At 45.8% G+C, this 21,877-nt stretch overlaps 2 protein-coding genes across 4 annotated transcripts in view; both read left to right on the top strand.

Annotated features, from left to right (window-relative positions):
* The window catches only part of LOC132675408 (butyrophilin subfamily 1 member A1-like), a 48,000-nt gene extending 37,415 nt beyond the window's left edge, over positions 1 to 10,585 (top strand). Inside the window, 10 exon segments of the mRNA XM_078433392.2 lie at positions 1,431 to 1,606; positions 2,349 to 2,473; positions 3,432 to 3,623; positions 5,616 to 5,872; positions 6,341 to 6,619; positions 6,952 to 6,964; positions 7,724 to 7,914; positions 8,628 to 8,693; positions 9,472 to 10,040; positions 10,042 to 10,585. Of these exon segments, the coding sequence (XP_078289518.2) occupies positions 1,431 to 1,606; positions 2,349 to 2,473; positions 3,432 to 3,623; positions 5,616 to 5,872; positions 6,341 to 6,619; positions 6,952 to 6,964; positions 7,724 to 7,914; positions 8,628 to 8,693; positions 9,472 to 10,040; positions 10,042 to 10,131 (1,958 nt within the window). The 3' untranslated portion in view covers positions 10,132 to 10,585.
* LOC144612758 (putative butyrophilin-like protein 10) overlaps positions 5,151 to 21,877 on the top strand; it is a 38,504-nt gene continuing 21,777 nt past the window's right edge. For all 3 annotated transcript variants that reach the window (XM_078452516.1, XM_078452514.1, XM_078452508.1), the window contains exon 1: positions 5,151 to 5,232. The gene's annotated coding sequence lies outside the window, so the exon portion shown is untranslated. The remainder of the gene's footprint in view (positions 5,233 to 21,877) is intronic.

Here is a 21,877-nt window from a genome sequence, read left to right as displayed (position 1 = left end):
GTAGCACTGCTAGGAATTCACCCAAGGGATACAGAAGTGCTGATACATAGGGGCACTTGTACCCCAATGTTTATAGCAGCATTTTCAACAATAACCAAATTATGGAAAGAGCCTCAATGTCCATCAACTGATGAATGGATAAAGAAATTGTGGTTTATATACACAATGGAATACTACATGGCAATGATAAAGAATGAAATATGGCCTTTTGTAGCAACGTGGATCGAACTGGAGAATATTATGCTAAGTGAAAGAAGTCATACAGAGAAAAAGATACCATATATTTTCACTGTTATGTGGATCCTGAGAAACTTAACATAAGACCATGGGGGAGGGGAAGGAAAAATAAATTAGATAGGAAGGGAGCCAAAACATAAGAGACTCTTAAAAACTGAGAACAAAATGAGGGTTGATGGGGGGTGGGAGTGAGGGGAGGGTGGGTGATGGATATTGAGGAGGGCACCTGTTGGGATGAGCACTGGGTGTTGTATGGAAACCAATATGACAATAAATTTCATATAAAAAAAAAAAGGAAAGAGAGCAGGTGAAGGGAGGAGAGAGAAGAAGCAGATGAGGACAGGGAAGGTAGGAGGGGGAAGTGAGGGAAGAGGGGGAGGGGAGAATAGGGAGAAAGAGGGGGAGTAGAATGAAGAGGTGGAGGAAGGGAATGGAGGAGAAGGAGTATGGAGAGTAGGAGGGGAGGGGAGGAATGAGAGGGGAGGAGACGTGAGGGAGGGGAGAAGAGGAGGAGGAGGGGAGGGCAAAGAATGAGGGAGGACAGGGAGGGGAGTAGGGGTGGGGAGGTGGAGGAGTAAGGAGAGGAGGATTGGGAAATGAAGAGGAGGAGGGGGAGGGGAGGTCGGAGAGGTGAGCACCAGGAGGAGGAGGAAGGCGAGGGAAGGGGAGGGAAGCCAGACATTAACCGCCCCTCTCCACCACTCCACCCCCACCCCACCCCGGCTCCATAGGAGGTAAGGGAGAGTTTCCTCCTTATACTCATGAGAGCCTTCCCAGGACCACAAAGGCCCACACAGAGGGTTGTGGGTAAGAACCACCACCAGGCACTGGATGACCCAAGCCCTTGCCTTCCCAGGGCCACAAAGACCCCACACAGAGGTGTGTGGGTAAGGACAACCACCAGGCACTGGATGACCCAAGTCCTTAACCCAGGACCACAAAGGCCCCAGGCTGAGGGTTGTGGGAAAGAACTACCACTGGGCACTGCATGAACCAAGCACTTGCCTTCCCGGGGACACAAAGGACCCATGCAGAGGAATGTTGATAAGAACTACCACCAGGAACTGGATGACCCAAGCGCTTCATTCCATTGATACCGCGGTATTTCTCTGAGGACATCTCACCTTTCCTCCCCGCCCCAACCACATGGCACCTGCACCGTCCGCCTAAGGGACGCTCCCCTCCACCCCCAGCTGCTTCTTTCCCTGGAGGAGTCCCCGAGGATCTTCCTGGTGGAGGCATTGCCCTCTTGTTCACTGAGGTCAGTGCAGAGGCGCAAGGACCTCTCGGAGATCACGTGACAAAGGACCTAATGTGCAGAAGGAACCCTCCCATTGTAGGACTGGAGGCCAGGGAGCCAGAGGAGGGGGTGGGTCCTGCAAGGGGGTGGCCCAGGTGGTGCCTGCGGCCAAGCCATAAGTCCCAGTGGACTTGGAGAGCTGAGCCAAGTACCCGTGATGGGGTGGGGGGAGGGCACACACCAGCTTAAATGCTGGGAGGACCCAAAAAGACACTGTGAACACAGCCCAAGGCAGGAAGCAAGAGGCTGGCGTGTGGCAGGGGCAGGTGGGCGCGGGGTGGGGGTGGGGGGGACGGGGAGGGGCCCTTCAGCTCTCCTAGGGCCTCTGCCCTCTGTAGGACAGACCCTGCAGGGAGCCAGGCTCAAGGCAGGTGCAGGTGTGCGTGGACCACGCAAGCTCACTGGGTCCTGGCGCATCCCTGGAGCAGAGTGCTGGACTGCACACGCATCCCTGCAGGGGGCGCCCGGGAGCCTGCAACTTGGAGATTTCCCTTCTACCTTATGTGTTTTCCATTTGTTTTTTTCTTTTTTTCAAGTTGCGGTGACATTCCCATAACACAAAGTCAACCACATTGAAGTGAACGATCCAGTGACATGCAGCACACTGATACAGGCTTGTACGGCCACCACCTGGGTTTCGTGCCAGAACAAACCCCGAACTGCTTTGTGGTTATATTTCCCCCTCATCCCCACTGCCTGACGACCATCAATCTGCTCTCTGTCTGTCTGCATGTACCTGTCCTGGACATGCCATGGCAATGGGACACTACAGTCTGGGGCCCCCTGTGTCCTTCCTTCCACCTTGACTCAGGGAGCCCGTCCCCATCTGGGGTTTATCACTACCCCTGAGGGCCTTGGTGCCATCTCCAGGAGCTCTTCCCACTCAGGTAAAAGGCTGCGGACCATGTGCATGCTCACCAAGGACCACTTGTCCAGGTGCGCCCACCTTCAGGATCCATTCCATCACGGCTGCCAAACCCCTTAGGTGCTTCCTCTAATGTCACATCCCCAGTCCTCCATCCTGACTCAGAAGTATACCCAACCTGGGTTTTAGATGATGTCATTATCCGCTTAAAGCAATGCACGGGGAGATGAAAATGAGTGGCAGCATAACTCTTCGTATTTATATAGAACAGGGGAGCAACTTGATTACCAAATAGTTCGCTCTCCTTATAGGAACACAGAGGACGGTGTGGGTTGGCAGCATCAGCCCCTGTGTGAGCACGGATTTGGGAAGGGGACACAAAACTCAGTCCATAAAAATCTGCTGAATTCAACCAAATATCCCACCTCCAGGAGGGACACAAACTTTCCCTGTTTTTTTTCCCTCCAAAACTCTCCCAGAAAATGTGCAGACTTTTGGGTCAACAGGAGGGAAGAACAGGTAGAGTTCAGGCCAGTGTCTTACTCACACAAGGGGTAATGGGGCCGAGTGTTCTGAGCCCAGCCCAAGTCAGGTCCCCAATGAGGAAAGACTGTCATGGCCCCAGACATGGAGGAGGAGGTGGCCTGATTTCCTGCACAGGAGTCTGGGGTGGGGGGCAAATGCTAGAATTTGACCAACTTCAACCTGAACATGAGAAACTTTCCCAAAGGGACCAGGCCCAGCCTGTCCAGGACTGGAGGTGTTTGATAATGCAGAAACTTTATCTGAGTCCTCCAGCCTCTGCCCTTGGCCTGCATCCACGCACTCAAGAGCCAGGTCTCCACCTAGGGGCTCCTGGCACCAGCCCAGACAGCCATCCCCACCCCAGGGGTTCCTTGCTGGGTCTTTCTCTCTCCCCTTATCTCCTGCTACCAGGGCCTTGCTCCCCAACACTCAGTGTGTTCAGTTCTGTCAAACACACCCTTTAAGAAGCCCTTGGTTTGTTTATTTTTTTGTTGCACCTTCCAGAAAGGCACAGTTGATCATTTTTCCAGAAAGTCCTAGGATTCTACAGAAGCTGGGGAGCTCAGCCGCTGTTCTCTCCTATCACATCTGGAAGACTTGTTCTACACCTTTCCTGGAACTTGTGGAGAAGTCAAGCGATCCCCTCAAGGCCACAGAATCTCCCTGGGAAGCCCTCCAGCCCTACTACTTGGAAAGGTGAGTACTTTCTATTTTAAGGGCACTCATCCACATGTCTGTGTTCTCCACCTCTCCCCTATTCTTGAGTGACAGGGAGACCCCAGTGGCTTTGACCAAAGGAAGGCAAACACGGAAGAGAATGAGGGCAAGTGCCAACATACCTCCTCATGCCAGTCCTGCATGAGGAGGTGCTGGGCCGAATCGCCCAGACCAGCACATGTGGTTCAGAACACTTGTTCTCAAAGCTGAGTTCATAAATATAAATCTTTGGAGCATGCTGGCCTCAGGCCATGTCTGTCTAGGAGCCCTCTGGCTCGAGTGCTCCTTCCTCCAACTGCAAGTTTCCTTGGGCTGTAAGGGGGTTGACAGAGGTACTTCTGGCCTTGGAGTCACCCGACTAGGGGGTGGCTTTTCTCTCCCAGCGTGCTCATGTTCCATGACAGAGCACAGCCAGAGGTCGGGCAAGGCTCCTACACAAACAGGTGAGGAGACAGAGCCCGTTCACAGGAGGATGTGTCCATGGTGTTTTGCAGACACATGACCACAAGAGAAAGGTCATCCACAAGTAGGTGGACACAAGAGCAGGTGGCCACTGTTGTGTCTCTGTCTCTAGGGTAAGCAACTTGTGCAGGAGTAAGAGGGGCCAAGATAGTGAAAAGGGACCTTTCTCTCCCCTAGCCATGTTTCCTTCACTTCTGTTAGCCTCCCAGTGTTGACTCATCCCCCACCAAGACAGAGAGAGAGAGAGAACAAGAAAGAGAGACAGAGAGAGATAGAGTAGTAGAGAGAAAGAGAGAGAGAGAGAGACAGACAGGGACAGAGAGAGAAACAGGGAGAGACAGGGAGAGAAGCTGAGAAACACAAAGACAGAAACCGAGACTAACAGAAGCAGACAGACAGACTGGAACAGAGAGAGACAGAGACAGAAACAGAGACAGAGACAGAGACAGAAACAGAAACAGAGAGAGACAGAGATAGAAACCAAGAGAGACGGTGACATACAGAGATAGAGACAGAGACAGGAACAGAGAGAGACAGAGACAGAAACAGAAACAGAGAGAAACAAAGGGAGACAGAGACAGAGAGTGACAGAGACAGAAAAAAAAAGGAAAGAGACAGACAGACATAGTTGGAGAGAGACATAGAAACCAAGAGAGGCTGAGATACAGAGAGAGACAGATACAGAAACAGAGAGACAGAGACAGAGACAGGGAAAGACAGAGATGGACAAAGAGACACACAGACAGAGACAGACAGAGACAAAGACAGAAATAGAGACAGAGACAGAGAGAGATAGAAACAGAGACAGAGACAGAGAGAGACAAAGATAGAAACAGAAGGAGAAAGACAGAGACAGAAACTGAGAGAGACAGAGACAGAAAGAGAGTCAGAGACAGAGACATAGACAGACAGGTACAGAGAGAAACAGAGAAATACAGAGAGACAGAGACAGAAACCAAGAGAGACAGAAATTAACTCAGTCCTGCCCTGTCTCCAGTGTCTGGGGCTCAGGCCTCTCTGTCTCCAGCAGCCATGGCAAACACACAAGGTCGAGACATCTTTCCACCCAGCTGCTCCATCATCTTCCTCCTCCTGCAGCTTCTGTCCTACAGCCTCTCTGCAAAGGGTAGGAGAGCTCCCCATGTCCCTTCCCCATGTTAGGAGGGAACCCCATGCATGGACAGGAACACAGTAGAGGGCTGAACTTGATCCAAGCAGTCCTTCCCTAGGGACCCTGGGCACCAGCATGGGGTGGTGGTGGGGAACCTGGGCGTGGGTGGGTGTCCCCTGGGCATGGGCAGGGGGAGACACTGGGCACAGTTTGGGGGGGGGACCTTGTGCCCGGTGGGGTGGATGGCCCGTGGTTTCCTCTCATCTGGCCTAACCCATGCTTTCTGCTATGACCTCATAAGGGAAAACCGATTTCTCTGTCTCTGGTCCCGGCCAACCGGTCCTGGCTATGGTGGGGGAAAGTGCGAAGCTGCAATGCCATCTGTCCCTCAATATCAGTGCGGAGGACATGGAGGTGAGGTGGTACAGGGAGGAGCCGTCCCCAGCCGTGCACCTGAGCAAGAAAGGCACGGACATGCCTGAAGAGCAGATGTGGCAGTATAAGGGCAGGACGACCTTCCGGACAGCTGGCCTGGCCAAGGACCAAGCTGTGCTGACCATACACAACGTCACCGTGTTCGATAACGGGACCTTCCACTGCGAGTTCAAAGACAGCACAGGGTCTGCAGATGCCACCCTGTGGCTGAGAGTGGCAGGTGAGGGTTGCTGCTGGGGCCCCTGACCTTCTCCTGGTCTGCCTGAGACCTTTTTCCCCCAGCTGCAGATCGTCCCATTATGACCCAAGCCTGGGCGCTTCCTACAGCGGGCGCTAATGTGTTTCACAAGGACAGGTACATTCAGGACACCTGGCTCCTTTTCAAAGTTACCCCCACTGTCCCGGAGAGAGGGATAGCAGAGGTAGGGATGGGAGGACAGAGGCAGAAAGAGACACAGAGAGGAAAAGACACCGATTTTGCAATACAGGAAAGGTATTTGATCTTCCTGGGCCTTTTCTGTTTTGTTCTGTGGTTTCTCAGAAGAGGGTAGCATATATGGCATATAAATATTACACAAAGCAAGTAGTCTGAAAAACCCTGATACCTGTTGGAAATTTTCAGGATCTGTGCTTTTCTGTCAGAAATGGTAATGGTTGCAGAGGCTGCAAAGCCTGTCTCTTCCCACAGGGCTGGGCTCTGAGCCCAGAATCCAAGTGCGAGCTGGCCGGGATGAAGGTATCAGGGCAGAGTGCACCTCGGAGGGCTGGTACCCAGAGCCCCGGGTGGAGTGGAGAGACTTCAGGGGACAGACCCTACCTTCCACGACCAACCTCACAGTGTCACCGACGGGCCTCTTTGCGGTGGTGTCCAATGTGACTGTCTGGGACAGGGGCATGGGGACCCTCTCTTGCTCTATCTCCAACTCCCTCCTCCAGGAGAGGATAGAGACCAAGAGCCACCTACCTGGTAAGTGTTCTGCTCCATTCGACCTCAAGATCTCTGAGCACCCCAGACAGTCAGTAGTTAATATCCAATACTCCCCATAGTTCCTTGTGATGAGACCTTGTGAGATCTAGTCTGTCAGCTTCCAGCTATACAACACAGTAGTTAACTATAGTTTCCATGCTGTATGTCACCTCCTTGGGACTTATTTTATAACTGAAAGTTTGCACCTTTGACCCTCTTCACCCATTAGCTTCCCGATCTCTCACCTCTGGAAACCACCAATCTGTTCTCTCTGTCTATGACTAGGCTTTCTGGTTTTCTGGAGGTTTGGATGGTGTTTTGTTTCATTTTAGATTTAACTTATCGGTGAGATCCTACACATTTTTCCCTGTCGAACCTCACTTAGCAAAGTGCCCTCAGGTGCATCCATATTGTAGAAAATGCCTGGATTTCCTTCTTGGTTATAGCTGAATAGCAGCCCTTTGTACAAATATATATATATATATATATAATTTTCTTTATCCTTTCATCCATAGGTGGACACTTGGGCTGTTTCCATATCTTGACTATTGTAAATAACACTGCAATAAATGTAGGGGTGCATTATCTTTCTCAGTTAATATTTTTGTTTTCTTTGGATTAATACCCAGAAGTGGATTGATGTGGTAGTTCTATTTTTATTTTGGGGGGGGGGGGGATGTCCATCATCTTCTCCACAGTGACTGCACGGATAGCTCCTTTCGTATTAGCAGTAAACAGTATTCCCTTGTCTGGATGAACCACAGCCTGTTTATGCATTCACATTCTGAAGGACACCTGGGGGCTTCCAAGTTTCACTCTGTATAAAATTTTCCTTCTAAACAACCTCAAGTTTCATAAAATTTGCAGGAATGATACACAGAATGCAGACCCACTCAGTATTTAACCTTTTGCCATTTGTCTACCATCTCTCTCCTGTGTGTCTGTCCATGTCTGTCTGTGCAAAGGCACACACATGTTTTCAGGTCATGTTAGGTTAGTTCACAAGCACCTGTCCCCTGACTCATTAACCCTGTGGCTTGTGTGCCCTAAGAACACAGGTGCTCTCTTACCCTGGTATTCTTGCCTCCCCAAACTCTCTTTTAGCTCAGGTGCCCAAAAGTTTCCCATCAATGGCATGGAGGGCAGTGGTGCCTGTGATCCTCATTGTGGTGGGGCTTGTAGCAGCTGTCTTGTGGCAGGAGCCACCTGTCTTTTCTGGAAACGTCAGAGGGACAGGAATAGGGTGCAGCTGGAAGAAGAGAGACTGAACAGAGAAGAGGAACAGCTGTCCCAAGGTAAGCAGGCCCCAGTGGGACAGACGTGCCCCTTCCAGCCAGAGCACTTATGTAGAGCCCTGCATGAAGGCTCTCCTTTGTGCACCCTCAAGCACAGGAGGAATGGGAGAGACCTGCCCAGGCCCCAGCTCAGGGACTTCCCACCTACCATATGCCCAGTGAGATCCTCCATCACTAAGAGGTGCTTGGCTGCTCTTCACTGGGTGACTTGGGGAAGGCTGGCAGGTCTCTGCTGTGGAGACAGATGTGAGCTTGAACCTGGGAAAGTCTATCAGTCGAGGGTGATGACAACATCCTGAAAATGCTCAAGCAACAAATACAGCAGCAAGCCTGTCACCTGAGAGAATCTTGTTGTGAGCGCGGGGATCATCATCAGTATGGATCATTCCACTCGCCTGTCTGCTCTCCTCCCTGCCTCCTGTGTCCTTGCTCATAGCTGTCAGGCCCCAATCTGGGGAACAGGTCAGAGATGTGTCTTTATGACAGACATGGGAAGGCTGGGCCATCAGGCCTGCCCCACAAAACCTTTCCCTAGGAATACAGTGACCTGGATTGTTTTTTGGGCACTGAAGAAGGGATATTTGCTCTTCCTTTACAGGGTCCTTGCGAGAGCTCATTACATCCTGTTTTGACTTAGCTTCACAGAACATGAGCTTTCACCCCATCTGGTCAGTGCAAACCCTACAGTTTCACATCTTTCTGTTTCATTTCAGGCTGGCCAGAGGACGTCATCTATGGTGAGGACCATGCTGGGGGCTGGAAGGGTCTGCTCCCTGCATGTGTGTTTATGGGTGCATGTGTGAGTGCATGTATGTGTGGGTGTTATGTGTGCATGTTGTACATTTATGTGCTCATGTGTGTGTGCATGTTATGCACATATGTGCATGTGTTTCCGTGTGTGTGTGTGCAGTGTGTACAAGTATGTGCATTTGTGCATGTGTGTTCATGTGTGCCTTGTATGCACATGCACTCGTGTTTCTGTGTGTATGTGCATGTGCATATGGGTGCTGTGTTTGCATGTTGTACATCTATGTGCATGTGTGTGTTTGTGTGTATGTGTGCACATACACTCATGTGTATGCACATGGGCTCATGTGTATGTGCACGTGTGTGCACACATGTGTGATCCATTCTATTGCAGAGTGCAGGAATGCTGTGCTAAATGCTGGTTCCATGGCTGTAAACACCACGTTTAGGTGCCCTGAGAGACCTTAGCTCCTGTTTACTACCTGAGGGACAGACGGGGTGCAGAGCCTGGGCAGCAAGAGAGCCCGATCTTCTGAGGCACAGTCACTGTGGGGGACACTGTTAACACAGAGAGTGCAGAGCCAGGACACTGTCTCAGTGGGAAGTGTGGGGTGTGTGCACAGGGTCCTGGACAGAGAATGGTGACACACAGGGAGCCACCTCTGCTGCTCTGGGATGGCCTGTGTGCACAGGGTCCTGGACAGAGAATGGGGACGCACAGGGACTCCCAAGGAGGCATGGTTCCACCTCCATGCAGGAGCATAGGTGGGGACCCTAACCCCTAAATCTGATCCTCTTCTCTTCCCGCAGTGAGCCCATCCCTGGACCCCGACACTGCAAGCCCCAAGCTCGCTCTCTCTGAGGACAGGAAGACTGTGAGGCGGCTGTTCTTTGAACAAGAGCTGCCCAACGCCCCCAGCAGATTCGACCGGGACCCCTGTGTGCTGGGCCTGGAGCAGTTCTCAGCTGGGAGGTATTACTGGGAGGTCCAGGTGGGGCACAGGAAGACCTGGAACCTGGGCGTGTGTCTGGAGAGCTTGGATTGGATGGGAAGGATCCTCAAGGCCCCCCAGCATGGACTCTGGGCCCTGGAGCTGTACAAGAAGGGGTTCTGGGCGCTTGCCTTCCCAAGAGTTCACCTGCACCCTTCGGGGCCCCTGCATCGTGTGGGCGTTTTCCTGGACTGTGATGCAGGCAGAATCTCCTTCTACAGCATGGGCAATGGATCCTTTGTCTACGCGTTCTCTGGACTGTCCTTCTCGGCACCCCTGAGGCCATTCTTCTGCCTCTGGACACACGACCCCAGCCCCCTGACCATCTGTTCAGAACGGCAGCCCCCAGAGGCCTTGAGGCCTCCTCAGGGTGAGGGACAGGACAGGGTGGGAACCCTCCTCCAGCAAGACCCATGATCTCTCTGCTCCAGCCTGTCACCGATTTGGGGGAGATGTATACATTCTAAGTCCCAGCTAGATCACATACAAGGCTAAACCTTTCTGAATAATCCCCTATTACCTTCATTTTCCTTCCCTGTAAAATACTGGCAGTATATTATGGGCTGAATCATGTCCCCTCCAGTTCACATGTTGAAGCTCCAACCCCCAGGGCCTCAGAATGGGGCTATATTTGGAGATGGGGTTTTACAGAGTTGGTTCAGGTAAAAGGAAGTCACTAGGGTAGGCCCTGATCCCATCTGATCCCATGTGACTGGGGTCCTTAATAGAAGAGGGGATCAGGGCATAGACACACACAGGGGGCAACCGTGTAAGGACATGGGGAGGAGATGGCATGTGCACGCCAGGGAGAGAAGCCTCAGGAGGAACCAGCCCTGCCCACACCTGGATCTCATGCTTCCAGTTCCCAGGACTGGGAAAAAATAAATGCGTTGTTTAAACCTCCCAGTCTGTGGTATTTGTTACAGAGACCAAGCTGACTGTTACACCATATCATTACATGCTGTGGGGTGATTTTCTGAAATGAATTTGGGGCATATGTTTAATGTTGAGCCTAGTGCCAGACATGAAGTAGTTGCTCTGTAAATACTAGCCTTGCTCATTCCCTCCTCTCCCACCTTCTTCCTGCCCACCCCCCCCCTCCTACCTACCCACTTCCCCTTCTCCTCCACTCTCCAACACTCACAAAGTCCTAGTCATCTGGTCTACCCTGGATGCCTCTGTCTTCCCACCCCATGGCAGGTCGGTGCAGACAGAACTACATTGAGTCGAAGCCAAAGATTCCAGGGCTCCCTAAGGTTGGTCAAGGTCAAATCAGGGCATGTGGGCAGAGAGAGTAGCCTAGACACAAGTGTGGATGTGGAATCAAACAAGGCATGTACATGGAGGCAAGGTAATACTCGAACCACCACCAGAAGCCACTTCCATCCTGCCTGTGATATTTACAAATGACATACTGGATAAAGGGCTAGTGTCCAAAATCTATAAAGAACTCACCAAACTCCACACCTGTAAAACAAATAATCCAGTGAAGAAATGGGCAGAAAACATGAACAGACACTTCTCTAAAGGAGACTTCCAGATGGCCAACAGGCACATGAAAAGATGCTCAACGTCACTCTTCATCAGGGAAATACAAATCAAAACCACACTCAGATACCACCTCACGCCGGTCAGAGTGGCTAAAATGAACAAATCAGGAGACTATAGATGCTGGAGATGATGTGGAGAAATGGGAACCCTCTTGCACTGTTGGTGGGAATGCAAACTGGTGCAGCCACTCTGGAAAACAGTGTGGAGGTTCCTCAAAAAATTTAAAATAGATCTACCCTAGGACCCAGCAATAGCACTACTAGGAATTTACCCAAGGGATACAGGAGTGCTGATGCATAGGGGCACTTGTACTCTGATGTTTATAGTAGCAATTTCAACAATAGCCAAATTATGGAAAGAGCCCACATGTCCTTATAATTGTTTTAAATTTTAGTTCAGACATCTTACTTATATCTGTATTTATTTAATCTCTCTGCATCATTTCTTCCTGTTCTTTCTTTTGAGGTGAATTCCTCTGTTTTCTCCAATTGTCAAGGTAATATAAAAAACAGGGATCCAGAACCTAGGATCATTTGGTCTGATAGATGAAAAAATAAATATAAAATAAAATAAAGTAAAATAATTTACACAATTGCTTTCTGTATCCATGGGAAATTTGCTTTTTTTTATATCCCATGGGGAAGAAAACATAAATGCAGCGGAATTCTATTTTCTCTAGAGCTGAAGCTTTGAGGCACTCTATGATCAGTAGACTTGAGCTGTGTGAGGGTTTTGTGTTGGTCCTCTGGTGAAGGGGCTGTGTGCTGATTCTCAGCCAGACTTGCCATAGTGCAGATGCACCTGCAGGGCCCAGGGTGGTGGGCCTTGGTGTAAGCTACTCCAGCCTCAACTTGGTGGGGCTATTATTCTCACTGAAGTTGGTTATTACAGATGGGTGGGGTGAACATGGCATCGCCCTGCTCTCTTGTCCCCAACAGCAGGGAGTCTGTGCCCACCACTCTTCAGGAAGCCCTCACAGAAGAGCAAATAATCACCTATCTTGTATCTCTGACTTTAGCCAGATCCCTGCTTTCACCCTCCTGCTTCTGATCTATCTACCTGTCTCAGCATAGCACTCCTGTGTTTTATCTCAGGCACATGGCTGGGTTTCAAACCTCCAAATTGTAGAGATCTCATGGTGTTCTGATCCTCTGGGGGAGATTCTCACTGCACTGTGGCCATTGCTGGCTTGTCCCACAAATTGGTTGCATAACTACACAGTGGCTTGGAGTTTATGGTAAAGAGAGCAGAAATCTGACACCAAGGCTCACTGCCCTCAGCAAGCATCCCTGTTCTATGTTAGTGAATGGGGAAGCCCAATGGCACCTGCTGGATCCTTTGTCACCTGACAGGCAGTGCCACCTCTGCCAAATGAACTCCAAGCAGGGAAACTGCTTCTTCCCATGTGACCCAGGGGATCCTCAGACCACACTGCCTGCTCCTGGTCCTGTCCTCCTTTTCTACCAGAGCACCATAAGCCCACCAGGCACGACCCTTCCAATGGCGTGGATCCTTGAAACCTAAGTCTCTGCGCTCTGCTGTTTGTAAAAACTTGTGGTGTTCAGCCCCTCTCCTTTTCCCGGTGGGTTTGGGGAAGATGTTTTTTCTTGTGCAGTTCCCTTTCACTCTTTCTCTCTTTCTTTCTCTCTTGCTCCTTTCTCCACAATTAGGGCTCCCTTCCCATCACAGCGCCCTCAGTCATCTCTTCCCCAATAAACTATGCACACCTTCTACCTTCCACAATGTGGTGGCTTTTTTCACCTATAATTGTGTATTTTTGCTTTCTCGGTCCTCAGATTGATTTCTTGGGTGTTCAAATGATTTGATATTTGGGGTTTCAAAATGATTTATCTAGCTGTGTTCAAGTAATGAGGCAAGCTTAGAGTCTCCCAGCTCCTCTGCCACCTTAACTCTGATCTATAAGTTCTTTATATATTTCAGATACTAACCTTTATCAGATATATCATTTGCATGTATCTTCTCCCATTCTGTAGGTTACCTTTTAGTTCTGTTGATAGCTTCCTTCACTGTGCAGAAGCAGAAGCATTTTATCTTGATAAAGTACTAATAGTTCATTTTTGCTTTTGTTTCCCTTGTCTCGGGAGACATATCTAATCAGAAATTGCTATGGCCGGTGTCAAAGATGTTGCTGCTTGTGTTCTCCTCTAGGATTTTAATGATATCATGTCTCACATTTAGGTCTTATTTTTTTTAACGTTTATTTATTTTTGAGAGACAGAGAGAGACAGAGAATGAGCAGGGGAGGGGCAGAGAGAGAGGGAGACACAGAATCTGAAGCAGGCTCCAGGCTCTAAGCTGTCAGCACAGAGCCCGACAAGGGGCTGGAACCCATGAACTGGAAGTCATGACCTGAGCCGAAGTCTCAGTTGCTTACACGACTGAGCCACCCAAGCGCCCCTCACATTTAGGTCTTTAATCCATTTTGAATTTATTTTTGTATATGGTGTAAGAAAGTGTCCAGTTTCATTCTTTTGCATGCAGCTGTCCATTTTTTCCCAACACCATTTATGAAGAAACAGTCATTTTCCCATTTGATATTCTGTCTTGCTTTATCAAAGATTAATTGTCCATATAGCTGTGGGTTTATTTCTGGGTTTTGTATTTTGTTCCATTGTTCTGTGTGTCTATTTTTGTGCCAGTACCATACTGTTTTGATCACTACAGCTTTGTAGTGTGACTCGAAGTCCAGAATTGTGATGCCTCCAACACTACATTTCTTTTTCAAGGTTGCTTGGGCCATTTGTGGTCTTTTGCTGTTCCAAGATTTTAGAAGTGTTTGTTCTACCCTGTGAAGAATGCTGGTGGTTTTGATAGGAATTGAATAAAATCTGTAGATTGTTTTGGGTTGTCTAGACATTGTAATAATATTTGTTATCCTGATTCATTATCACAGAATGCCTTTCCATATCTTTGTATCATCTTTTATGTCTTTCATCAGTGTTGTATACTTTTCAGAGTACAAGTCTTTCACCCCTTTCATTAGATTTATTTCTAGACATCTTATTGTGTTTGGTGCAATTGTAAATGGGATTGATTCCTAGTTTCCCTTCTGTGGATTCATTATGGTATGTAGAAATGCAATAGATCTCTATGCTGATTTTGTATCATGGGACTTGGCTTTGAGGAAATGTTCTCTTTGTGCACATCCCTGTGCACTCTACTCTCTCTTATCTTTCTCCTAACCAGAGCTCCCTCCCTTCCACCGCATCTGTGATCTGTTTCTCCCCCAAACCATATCTCCACACTTCCTATCTTCCTTGATGTGACCTCTAGTTGTGCATTTTGATCTGTCAGTCCTCAGGTCAATTTCTTGGATATGCAGAATGATTTGATAGTTATCCAGCTGTGTTTGAGGGATGAGGCCAGCCCAGGGTCCTCCTGCTATGCCATCATCTGAGCTCACCTCCAGGAAGCAACTGATTTTTGTTTACTCACATAATAATAGACATATATAGGCAAAAAAAAAAAAAAAAAAAAAAAAACTAGGTAGTACATCCATACAATTGAATAGTGTTCCACAATGTAAAGAGATAAAGAGATAACACTTCACGTCTCATGTATGAACCTCAAAAATGTATTATATGAACTGAAATAATACAGATATCCTATATCATTTTCACCGAATAAAGTGATCTGTTAAAAAATCACTGTTTCAAAAAAGAAAGTAGACTGTTTAGGGATGAAAGTGAAAATATTCTAAGCTTATCATGTTGTTATGATTGTAATAGTCACTACAAATTTCAAAAGCATTGAATTGTGTATTTAACATCTGTGATTTGTACTTAAATTATATAGTAATATATCTATTAAAATAAATCTATATGTATATTTATGGCATTGAACTGATTATGTTATGCTTTTTTTAGATTTTAGTTTTTTGTGAAAAGAATACCTAACATGAAACCAACCCTCTTAACAGAATTTTAAGAGTACAGTGCATTATTGTTGAATATAAGTAATATGTTGAGCAGAAGATTTCTTTCTTTTAAAGCTTATTTATTTTTTAGAAGAAAGAGAGAGAAAGCATGAGCAGGGGAGGAGCAGAGAGAGAGGGAGACACAAAATCCAAAGCAGTCTCCAGGCTCCAAGCTTTCAGCACAGATCCTGACACAGGGCTTGAAATCACAAACTGTGAGATCATGACCTGAGCCAAAGTCAGATGCTTAACTAACTGATCCACCCAGGGGCCCCTGTACAGCAGCTTTCTAGAGCTTATTCATCTTGATTGACTGAAGTCTTGTGCTAATGTGCTTTTGGGGTCATATCTATGAAATAATTTCCATGACCAAAGTCAAGAAGATTTTCCCCTTTGGTTCTAAAGGATTTACAATTTCAGGTGTTTTGTATCAGTTTTAGTTTACAGTTGATTGTGGTATCAGAATATAGTGCAATTTAATTCATTTACATGTTGATATTAAATTTCCAAAACAGTATTTGTTGAGGAGATTATCCTTTCCCCATTGTATACTCTTACCCCTCCTGTCAAAGATCAGTTGACTCTATATGTGTGCATTAATTTCAAGATTCTCTTTGGTCTGTTTTGTATGTCTAAATGCCAGTGCTACACTTTAGCCTTGTAATATATGTTGAAAAGAGGAAGGAAGTGTGATTCCTCCAACTTCGTTCGTTTTTGTCGAGGCTTATTTGCATATTCATTATATGTGATGGTTGCAAATAACTTTTAAGTGTATTTATTTATGTCTGTAAAAACAAAAGTCATGGGGTGGGGGAGCGTCTGGGTGGCTCAGTAGGTTCAACACCCAACTTTAGCTCAGGTCGTGATCTCAAGTTCATGAGGTCAAGCTCCATGCTGGGCTCTGTGCTAACAGCTCCCAGTCTGGAGTCTGCTCCAGATTTTGTGTCTCCTTCTCTCTCTGCCTCTCCCCTGCTCATGCTCTCTCTCTCTCTCTCAAAAATAAACATTAAAAAGAGTCATTGGGATGTTGATAGGAATTGCACTGAATATGTAATTTACCCTGTTAGTATGGATATTTTGACAATATTAATGCTTCCAGTTTATAAACACAAGATATATTTCCAATTACTTGTGTCCCTTTCAATTTCTTCAATGTTTTATAAGTTTTAGTCTGTAGTTATTTTTCCTCCTTGACTAAGTTTATTCACTAGTATTTTATTCTTTTTGATGCTGTTGAAAATGGGATTGTTTTGTGGTCTACTTTTCAGATATTTCATAAGATTTGAGGTGTTGATCTCGAATCCAGAAACTTTACTAAATTCATTTATTGGTTCTAATTTTGTGTGGTCACTTTGTGTGCATATATATAGAACTTTTTAAACTTCTTCAATTTCCTGGTTAACCCATTCATTTTTTAGTAGTATATTCTTAACATCTATGTATTTGAAGAGCTTTCCAATTATTTTTCTTGTGCTTGATTTCACGTTTCATAGTGTTGTGATCTGAAAATATCCATGGTATGATCTCTATCTGTTTGAACCTGTTGAGGGCTGATTTGTAACCCAAAATGTGATCTATTCTGGAGAATGTTCCAGGTGAACTCAAGGAGCATGAGTATTCTCCTGCTTTGGTATGAAATGTTCTGAACATATCTGTTAAGTCCATCTGGTCCAATGTGTCATTCAGAGCCATGGTTTCCTTGATTTTCTGCTTAGATGATCTGTTCTTAGATGTTTGTTGTAAGTGGGGTGTTAAAGTTACCTACTATTATATTATTGTCAATGAGTGTCTTTCTGTTTGTTAGTAATTGATTCATATATTTGTGTTCTTCCACGTTGGGGACATAAATATTCACAGTTGTTAGATCTGGTTGTTGGATAGACCCCTTTATTATGATATAATGCCCTTCCTCATCTCTTGTTATAGTCAGTGTTTTAAAATCTACTTTGTCCACAGTTTATTTTTTATCCATTACACTGCCCTCTGTATTTTGATTGGAGCATTCAGACCATTTCTGGTTAAAGTAATTATGGATAAGTAGGTGCTTATTGCCATTTTGTTAATTGTTTTCTAGAATTTTTTGTGGTTCTTCTTGTTCTTGTCTTCTCTTCCTTTTTTCCCCTTGTGATTGATGATTTTCGGTAGTGTTATGTTTCACTTTCTTTCTCTTTATTTTTTATAAATTTTTAACATTTATTTATTATTGAGAGACAGAGAGACACAGAGCATGAGCAGGGGAGGGCAGAGAGAGGGGGAGACAGAGAATCTAAAGTAGGCTCCAGGCTCTGAGTTGTCAGCACAGAGTCCGATGTGGAGCTCAAACTCACAAACCATGAGATCATGACCTGAGCTAAAGTGGGATAATTAACCGAATGAGCCACCCAGGCACCCCTCTTTATTCTTTAATGTCTCTATTATGGGTTTGGGGTTTGGAGTTACCATGAACTTCATATAGAGTACCTTCACTATATAGCAGTCTATATTAAATTGATGGTCACTTAAATCAAACACTTTCTAAAAGAACTTTTTTTTACACCTCCCTCCACATTTTATGTGTGTTGTCATATTTTATAATTTTTGCTCATCATTTTCTCAAATTATGATGCTTTATTTTCCACTCAAAGAAGTCCCTTTATGCTGTGGAAATAGTATGGAAGTTCCTCTAAAAATTAAAAATAGAACTGGTGGGTGGGGATATAGATTAAATAGGTGACGGGGATTAAGGAGGGCACTTGTGATGAGCACTAGATGTCATATGAAAGTTTTGAATCACTAAATTCTACATCTGAAACTAATATACTGTATGGTAAAAAACTGGAATTTAAATAAAAAATTAAAAAATAAAATAAAAATAGAACTACCATACAATCCAGCAATTGCACTACTAGTTATTTACCCAGAGAATACAAAAATACTAAATCAAAGGCATAAATGCACCTCAATGTTTATAGCAGCATTATCTACCATAGCCAAACTATGGGAACAGCCCAAGTGTCCATTGACTGATGAATCAATAAAAATATGATACACACAGAAACAGACACACACACACACACACACACACACACACACAAACACACACAGTGGAATATTACCCAACCATAAAAAAGAATGGTATCTTGCTGTTTGTAATGACCTGGATGGACTAGAGAGTTTTATGCTAAGAGAAATAAGTCAGAAAAAGACAAACACCATACGATTTCACTTATATGTGTAATTTATGAAAAAAAAAAACAAGCAAAGGGGGAAAAATAGAGAAAAAGATGTAAACCAGGAAACAGACTGTCAACTATAGAGAACAAACTGATGATTCCAAGAGGGAGGTGGGTGACAGGATGGGTTAAATAGGTGATGGAGATTAAGGAGTGCACTTGTGACGAACACTGGGTACTGTATGCAAGTGTTGACTCAGTATATTGTACACCTGAAACTACTATTACACTGTGTATTAACTAACTGTAATTAACATAAAAACTTTTTTAAAAAAGGTATTCCATTTATCTTTTCTTGGAAGGCTGGTTTTGTGGTGATGAACTCCTTAAATTTGTGTTTGTCTCAGGAAATCTTCATCTCTCTTTCAATTCTGAATAACATTGCCAGGTAAAATATTCCACATTGTAGGGTTTTTTTTTTTTCCTTTCACCTCTGGGTATATTATGCCACTTCCTTCTGGTCTGCAAAGTTCCTAGTAAAAATCAGTTGATGGTCTTATGAGGTCTCCTTTGTATGTAACTGGTTGCTTCTCTCTTCCTACTTTTAATAATCTCTTTTTAACTATTGACATTGTAATTATTACATTTTTGTGTGAAACTAACCTCTCCAGTTCATCTTGTTTGAAACTCTTTGTACTTCCTGAACCTGGATTAACTCTTTCCTTACCTAGATTAGGGGATTTTTCAGCCATTATTTCTTCAAATAATTTTTCTGCTCCTTTCTCTCTCTCTTTTCCATCTGATATTCCATAATATAAATGTTTGTTCACTTAATGTTGTCCAAGAGTTCCCTTAACCTAATTCTTTTTTTTTCTTTTTGCTGTTCATTTTGTGTGCTTTCCATTATTGTGTCTTCTAGGTTGCTGATCCATGTTTTTGCATCTATTGATCTACTGTTGATTTCCTGGCGTGTATTTTTTTATTCCAATTATTGTGTTCTTCAACTCTGATTGGTTGTTTTTTATCTTTTCTATCTCAGTTGACATCCTTTCTGAGTTATTGCACTGTTCTTGGCAGTCCAGTGAGTATCTTTATAATCATAACTTTTTTTGGAAGTATAACTGGGTATTTAACATTCAAAAGAAATGGTGTGTTGTATAAAAACAATTTTCTCTTGGCAAGTGGGACTTTACTTTTGAAATTTTGTGGTGTAAGGTTAAACAAGCCTTTATCACCATTTCAACACTGTATTTCAAAACAAACCTAGAAGTGTTTTGTACTCATTTGGTCCTAAGATGACAGACAGATTGATGGCCCCACTGAGGAGAAACGATGTGTATATTCTCATAGAATAAGGTGATGTCACCATTCAATGGAATGTCTCCAACCCCTTGCTCTGTTCCCTGGGTGCACATGTGTATGTATGGACATGTGTGGGGAATGTACATTCCATCTGGTTAAATATCTACATATTCGAACAATGGCGAAGAACTGTATAATCATAACTTTAAACTATTTTCAGGCATATTGCTTATCCGCATGGTATTTACTTCTTTCTCTGAGATTTGTTTTGTTCTTTTGTTTGGAGCACATCCGTCTGTCTCCCAACTTTGCTTGACTTTCTCTTTTGTTCTGTGAATTAAGTGCATCATGTACCATCTTAAAATGGAAAGAATTGTCTTCTGTCCTCTGTGTAAATTGGGTACTTGGTGACTTCAGCTGGCTGGCTGTAGTAGTGTGTAACATGGGTTGGGATTACTGGAAGTCTGTGATGGGCCTGCCCTGGTAGGATGGCTGGAGCTGAAGTGGAGGTGGGTTAGGGCATCCCTAATACTCTTCATAGAGAGGGTACTCTGACAAGACAGCTAAAACTGAAGTGGGTACGTGTGAGGGTGATCTTGGGGCAATCTCTTCAGAGGGCACCCTGGCAGGATAGCTGAAGTTAAAGTGTTCACAAAGCAAGGTGTCTCACATCTTTCTGTGCAGACGGAACCCTGGTGGGGCGGCTGGACCTGAGACAGGGCAAGGGTATTCCCAGGTGCTCTGCACAGGGGATACTCTGGGGTTTGGCTGAAGCTGACGAGGGGCAGGGACAGGCTTCCTGGGTTTCTGTGTGAATGGAAGGTGCTGGTAAAGTAGCAGCAGATGAACTAGGTGCAAGCCAGGGTGCTTGAAGGCTCTCTATGCAGAGAGTAACCTGGTAGGACAGCTGAAGGTGAAGTGGGTGTAAGCTGGGTAGTCCTGCAGTGCTCAATGCCGGAGACAACTGGAGCTGAGGCCAGCATGGGCCAGAATGTCCTGGGGTGCTCCTGGTATGGTGGTTGGAACTGAAGCAGGGTGTGGGCTGGAGGTTGCTGAGGTGCTTCATTCAGTCAGTCCCCTGACAGGGCGGCTGGAGCTGACACAGACATGACCCAAGTGGATCTGGATCACTCTTCCCCCTGACATGTTGTAGCAAGCCTTCTGCAGCCTAAGTGGTGTGGGCTTGGAGTGTTCTGGGTGCTTTGTGCACGTGTCACCTTGGCATGACAGTTGGAGATGTACTGAGCACTGATCAGGATTGTCTCCATTGGTGCCGTGCGGGCACCACCTTGGTGGGATGGCTGGGACTGGTGTGGGCTAGAGGCTCAGGCCACTGACAGCCCCTGGATCCTGCTTCCATCCATGCCATGAAGGTGGAGGGAGAATGTAAACCATGGTGCTCACCAGCCGCTCCACGCAGAGAGAGTTCCAGTAGGTCCCTGCTGTTTGGCAGGACTCAAAGGCTTGCCCTTCTACATTCTAAGGGCTCCTTAAACCATGGGTTTCTTTTCTGTGCCCCAAGACAAACAAGTCTGCTCATGTGCTATCACTCCTCACTGCAGTACACAGTGTCAGGGGTGGGGGTTCTCTTCATTACCATGTCTCTCTCTCATACTCTGTGTTGTCTCTGTATGTTTTGTTGTGAAGAAGCTGTTCAGTTAGCCCTCAGGTCTTCTTCAGGAGGAATTGCTCTATAAGTAGGTGGAGATTTGGTGTCTGCATGCAGGACGTGAATTCAAAGTCTTCCTACATTGCCAACTTGGACTGGACCTCAAACACAAAGACTTTTAAACACCATGTAAGATTCAGGTAGTTTTTAATGGTTGAAACTCTAGGGTTCTCCAACCAGCACATACTTTGCATGAAATAACATTTTAAGTCTCATATTTACCTAGAGGGTCCAAAGTGAACCCCCTAGAGGATCAAGAAGTGAACATATTTGATGATGGATAAAGGGCCATGCACTGTTTGGTAGGAAAAATGTCAAATTAGTGGCCAGATATCACCAACCCAATGAGTGTAAAAATAAACATGAGAGGAAGAAATGTGTGTTCAATGTTAAGGGAAACTGATGAAAATCCCAGATGAAAACCGTTTTCAGCTCTCAGAGAGCATTCAGCTTCTAATCAGGTTTCAGCTCCATTGGACATGGCATTATAGGAAAGAACTGAAGGAGGGGGGAAAGAGCAACATCAGGAGTTAGGGTCCTTCAAGAAAAAAACTTAGATATGACCTTTTTAAGAATAATAAAAATGGTGTTCTCAGATGATGATCAATATCCA

The sequence above is a fragment of the Panthera onca genome, chromosome A1 (genome assembly GCF_046562875.1).
Source record: "Panthera onca isolate mPanOnc1 chromosome A1, mPanOnc1 haplotype 2, whole genome shotgun sequence".
In the NCBI taxonomy this organism is placed as follows: Eukaryota; Metazoa; Chordata; class Mammalia; order Carnivora; family Felidae; genus Panthera; species Panthera onca.
This window is presented reverse-complemented; position numbering and strand designations above follow the sequence as displayed.